The 5,976-nt window shown below is 35.6% G+C and overlaps 1 protein-coding gene across 1 annotated transcript in view; it reads left to right on the top strand.

Annotated features, from left to right (window-relative positions):
* Positions 1-5,976, top strand: part of LOC113477308 (solute carrier family 12 member 7-like) — a 52,785-nt gene that overhangs the window by 19,606 nt on the left and 27,203 nt on the right. The window contains exons 7-9 of the mRNA XM_026843551.1: positions 297-538; positions 2,746-2,957; positions 5,017-5,218. Coding sequence (XP_026699352.1) covers positions 297-538; positions 2,746-2,957; positions 5,017-5,218 — 656 coding nt within the window. The remainder of the gene's footprint in view (positions 1-296; positions 539-2,745; positions 2,958-5,016; positions 5,219-5,976) is intronic.

The following is a 5,976-nucleotide window of genomic DNA, read 5'->3' as shown; positions in this document are numbered from 1 at the left end:
CCCCCAATCCTTACTGTTTTTCCTGTCTGGCAGAGGCCGGAATTTGAGGAGTGGAAACGCTTAAAGGGGAGAGAAGAAACTGGATCAAAAGCAGTACCTCATTCTCAAAACTTGTTTTTATTCATCCCTGCCTCCCCCTTCCTTGTACCTCCTAAATGCCTGTGTTGACTGGTTGCACTCGTTTGTGAAAGAGTAAAACTGATGTCATAGAAGTTTAGATTTTGAAGTTTAAATAAATGATTTCTTCATTATATGTTTGTTATTACATGTATGATAGTTTGCCATATCTCTTGCAGACCTACATTTCTCCAAGTGCTGCTATATTTAAAGCAGAAGAGGTTGGGGAAGAAACAGAGGCTATGCTGAACAACATGAGAGTTTATGGAACATGTATTATCATTCTGATGGCTGTAGTGGTTTTTGTGGGAGTGAAGTATGTCAACAAACTTGCACTGGTCTTCCTTGCCTGTGTGATTCTTTCCATCATTGCTATATATGCTGGAGTTATTAAGACTGCTTTTGACCCACCTGACTTTCCGTAAGTGCAGTATCTCTTAAGTAGTGTAGGTTACTTTAAAAACAAAACAAAACAAAAAAGTGGTGGGAGGGGATAGTTACTGTAACCATTTCATCTTTTAAGCTGAACTTCAAAATACAAGTGCATTGGTACACTGGTTTCAGTGTTAAGTTTTACATGTTTTAGGCAATTATGTGTTAACTTCTTGTTCTGAGTTACCTATCGAAATTTTTCTGTTATTCGTAACCCATCCTCTGGAAAATGTTCTTTGGTTCTTAAAATTACTGGCAGTTATTCCATCCACACTTAAAGAACAGGAAGGTGACAGTACATATAGTTGCTTAATCTAAAGAATTAAACTAAAAAACTATAGAATAAAATAAAAACTTTAAGAAAGTGTGGCTATGAGCCATAGTTATGAAAGAAACATACTTTCAAACTTTGTCATGAGGAAATTTTTGAAACTTCGATTTCTCTGTATTTAATAGAGACATTGCAGTGTTAAATTGACTTGTGTTTGTGAAGGCTTTTTACCTTTTTGTTAAATAAAATAAATTTTATTATTGTCACACTTGGCATATTACCTCTCAGCACCTTTAGTTTAACACTTTCAACTCACTAAGAATTATTTCATTTGATCAGTTATCAGTATGTAAGTTACACTTTGTGCATCTTCTTCTGCTTAGAGAGAAAACAAAATTATGCTGCTTAACACATTAGCAGAATAGCCTAGTAACTTTTGTTATGAAGTGCTGTCTGTTAAGCAGGACTGAAGTTATCCTTTGCTGTATGATTATTACACATTCCATAGTATGTTGAAGTGCTGATGGTTGCACTGACAAATCGAGCATTAAAGCAGTATTTGTGGACTATACTGTAAAATGAGATCAAGTCTTCTATTGAAAAAAGTAAAATGTGTTCAAAATTGACATTTTTATGAAGAAAGTTTAATTTCTGAGAAACTGTGACTTGCAGTAGGGAAATACTTAAATCTTTCAGTCACCTGTATAGGTAAAGGAGGGTTTATCTGGATATGTAGCATAGGTAAGGTATATTACCAAGCTCCTGGAAACCTTATTTGTGTCTGCTACTGTGGTTGCTTGGGGAAAAAAAAATTAACAGAAGGTTATCTTTCAATCAATATAATTGTTTGTATTGGGGCAATCTGCCTCAAAATGAGAAACTCAAGACTGGTTTTATACTAGGGTAAAACTGATCTGGTGGTGAGCTGGTCATCAAAAAGACCGACTTCCACTTAGCTGATTAGTTAGGTTGGCATCACTAACCTCTGCTAGGTTTGGCTGTTGTAAAGATGGTAAAATAGTTTACTTTGTTATCTCCCAGTTGAATCAAACTGGAAGATGTTTCCATGGATTGAATCAGCTCACCCTGCTGCTCTAGGGTCACCAATTCAATAAGAATTAAAAGGAAAAATGAGCAATTAAAAGGAAAATATGATCTTTCCAGCAGCAGCTTTCTGTTAAATCTGCTCAACTTCCATGTGAAGCCATACCCTGAAGCTGTACTGGTGTTTTGTACTCTTCTTGAGGCATCTATGCTTAGTACAATATCCTTTTTTCTGATAGTGACTAGGTCAGTATTCTGCTTGGCTTAGTATACTTGTTCTAATGCCAAGTGGTATGTTTTTACTGATTGTTGTCAGCTTCTTAACTAAGCTCCTTCAGAACTATTAGATGTACGCTATGTGGTTTTGGATTTATCTGCCTAACACAAATGTTTTATTTGATGTTCCTTCTTTTGTCTTCAAAGATATCATATATCATTTCATTATTAAGCAAGATTGGAATAGATATCTCGTAAACATCTTTTCTGTAGCTTAGCAATTAAATGTTCCTAGATCCTTAATGTTCTTTGCTGTTAGGAATTTTTTTTTGCAAACTGCTGAGTTGTTAAATTTTCTTTAATTTCTGAGGTTTTAATTTATATTAATTTGTACTCCCATCAATGTTTTTATATTTTGCTGTTTATCCCTCATGGCTTATTTCCTGCCTTTTGAATTTTAATACTTTTGAGGGCCATCTAAAATTTATTTGCTAGAAAAGGGCTTAATCTTACTTTTGTATTTTCTTGGTCAGGCTCATTGTTCTATTAGGTATACAAAGTATTACTTCTTTCTTTTAGGACTGAATGAATCATGATCTCTGGACAAAAAAAAGGTTTAATGTATAACACTATTTTGAAGGATCATTTTTTATTTTTGTTTATAGTATCTGTCTTCTTGGAAACCGTACATTGTCAAAACGCAACTTTGATGTCTGTGCTAAATTTACTGAAAGCAATAATGAAACAAAGACTACATCTCTGTGGCGCCTGTTCTGTGATAGTTCTTTGCTTAATGCTACATGTGATGACTACTTTACTCTCAATAATGTAACAGAAATTCAAGGGATTCCAGGAATAATGAGTGGAGTTCTCACTGGTAAGTCAGAAAGCACAGTGATTTAAAAATTTTTGAACATTATTAGTTTGGCCTGTATCTGTTCAGTAATGTAGTGGTCTAGCCTGTTGCTACTTCTTTAGTTTTAATCTGTTTGTGTGAAAGATTGCTACCTGGACCATACTTCCTCCTTTAAAGTTTCCATCTGGTTTTAGAAGCTTAGTATCACATGCATTCATCTGGGGGTCACAGGAGTTGTATAGGCACTCCTTCAAAGCCGCTGTTCTTTCAAACAAAAAAAAGTAGGAAGGTGTTTATGACAGCTAACTTTTAAAAGTGTTTAGCTCTTTGTATGCCAGATACACTTATTTCAATAAGCTGTTCATGAATACATTCTCAAACTCTCCTGAGGGAGGACTTGTTTCCAATTTATAGGTGGTCCATTGAGGAATGAAGTCCTGTGGCTTGTCCAGTGTGATACAGAAAGTTAGTGATGGGTTTGGAGAAAAACAGTCTTTCTAGCTTCCAGACTAGCATTTGGACAGGAGATGTTCTAAGTGTATAGAATTTCTTATGTTTATGTTTCTGTACAGTTGTGGCAGCTTGGGATTCCAGCTGCACTGGGTCATAACATTCATTTTGAACATGTACACTAACTTTCAAGTCTGATTGGATTAGCACTTTTGTGTCATACTGAATAAAGCTGAATCCTCATTGAGTATTTAGTGCTTTTGATTTGCAATGGCAAACTGATTTTTGGACTTTCTTTTTATGTTCCATAGGGAGTGGATGCTAATTTGGAGATTCTGTCTTGCTTTATGTCACTCCTCAGATCTTTGCTAAAATTCCTGAAATTTAAAATTCTTTTCTTTCCTTAACTCTTGTTTTTATGGCTTTGGTCATATCTTTAGATGAATTTGTTATTCCTCTTCATTTGAATGAACTAACACACAGAGCATTCTATAGCAGTTAATACTTAACTTTCCTTTTAATCTTTGTTCTGCTGTCTCCTATTTCTTATACATGCTTCCATATATGTTTACCAACTGTAATATTTATGTTACAAATCTGGATACAAGTACCCTATCTCTGAGCACTTACGGAGATTCAGAGTCAATCTCCTATTGTGCTCAAGGTAACCTTTTGCTATTTTGAAGGCATAGAATATGTAATTTCCTTAAGTTGTACTGGATGGCTGAAAATTGGCTATCAGATCCATCATCCTGGCAGTCCATGGGAATTGTTTATTTCAGTGATATAAAATCCGTTGGCTCTTTGACAGGGAGGGAGAGTATTTACTTTGTTTCCTCACATGTCGCGGTACAATTTACCTCATTTCAAAGTAAGAATCAGTATTGGGTGTTCTCACCATCTTGCCAAGGGGCACAGTCAGTGTTTCCACAAATGTAAGCTCTCAGAAGCTACTGGTTCTTTGACCTGTCTATCTTCATGGAATAAACATCCTTAGTTTGCCGGAGAATCTGAGCCACATTCTGCTGTTTTTCACTTGCTTTGGATTTTTCAGCTTATCAGTTCTTTTTTAGAGTCCAGTTACTCTCTTTTGTCACCATGTGGAATACCTTCACTGTTGAACAGCTGAGTCCTGAACTGTTGTCCAGTTGTTCTGTACAGCAGGTCTCAAAGAACTCAAACTACTACAAAGTAGTTTTTGTTTTGTTGTTTTTTTTTTTTACCTGCTCCTCAAAATATAAGACAAGAAATATGAATATATGCTAAAATTGCCTGAACCTGCACATAAGCTTCCTTACTTTTTCACAGTATGTCCCAATAATGCATCCATATGTCTGTGCAATGTAAATGGACATTCTACAAATATATTAGAATTTAATTCTAGAACTAAATCTTTCTTTGATGAAAGAAAACCACCACTGCATTTCTGATAGGATACAGTGGGAATGTCCACCAGTTACAATTGGTATTGATTGTATTGCTGCTCCATTACTGCCTTAATAAGGAAATGTTGGGAAACATCATGATTTTCATGTAAAAAAAGTAATCTGGTTCATAAGATGATTACCTTCTCACCATTTAATGTCCTGAAACAGAGGTGACACTGGCTCTTGTTTCTACCCCCTTGTAGATAATCTGTGGAGTACCTATTCAGAAAAAGGATCAATAGTTGAGAAAAAACATCAGCCATCTGTTGCTGGATCAGAAGAGACAAAACTGGGTGGACTCCCTTATGTTTTTACAGACATCATGACCTACTTCACAATGCTTGTAGGGATTTATTTCCCATCTGTGACAGGTAGATATAACTATTTTTTTGTGAGTGAGGATGTGTACTTACAGCTGACAAAGGATTACCTTTTGTGTGTGAATGTTTATCGAAGACATGTGATATTGGTAGCCTGTGTGTCCAAGTCTTATTTGCTTAAAACTCTGGTGCTAGAGAGACATGTTGGTGGCTGTTTATTTTAGGGAGTTACAGGACTAAAGAAAACAGTTTAAGTGTTATTTTTGATGTCTGGAAATAAAATAAGATGCGTATCTTTGTATTAATTTAATCTTCAAATGCGTGAGAGAACAGTTGAGTATCAGGATGATTTTTTTTCAGATATTCAAGCTATGAACTGCCTGTGATTTCCTTAAAGGGCCAATACTTTTTCTGTAACTGTAACTAGTAGAGAATTTTTTGTCAAGCCTAAAGTTTGGATTAGTTGTATATAACTTTTCTCAGGTCACTCAGGTTTGACTGAAATAACTAGAGACATTTTTCTTCAAAAGTCCCAGCTCAAGGAATTGTAATACCAAGTAACAGAACAACTCTGATAAGAAGTTGTAGCAGTGTTTACTAGTTGAATATCAGGCAGAAGTCTCCCATTGTATTCTTGTTCCCATTTCTCTACTTCAGGCTCTTTTATGAACATCTTGTCATATCTGAGCCTGTGGTTGGGGTTTCATTCCATGGAGTTTGAAACTGCTTTTCTACTGGAACATCTTGACATTAGATTCTATGTTTTTGCCTCCCAAGAGTGGTCAGGGCAATTCTAGGAAAGATGGCAGAATTGGTCAGTTGTTACATGATTTGCCCTGTCTC

Source organism: Athene cunicularia (assembly GCF_003259725.1).
Source record: "Athene cunicularia isolate RWA chromosome 2 unlocalized genomic scaffold, athCun1 chr2_part1, whole genome shotgun sequence".
NCBI classification, from domain to species: domain Eukaryota; kingdom Metazoa; phylum Chordata; class Aves; order Strigiformes; family Strigidae; genus Athene; species Athene cunicularia.
This window is presented reverse-complemented; position numbering and strand designations above follow the sequence as displayed.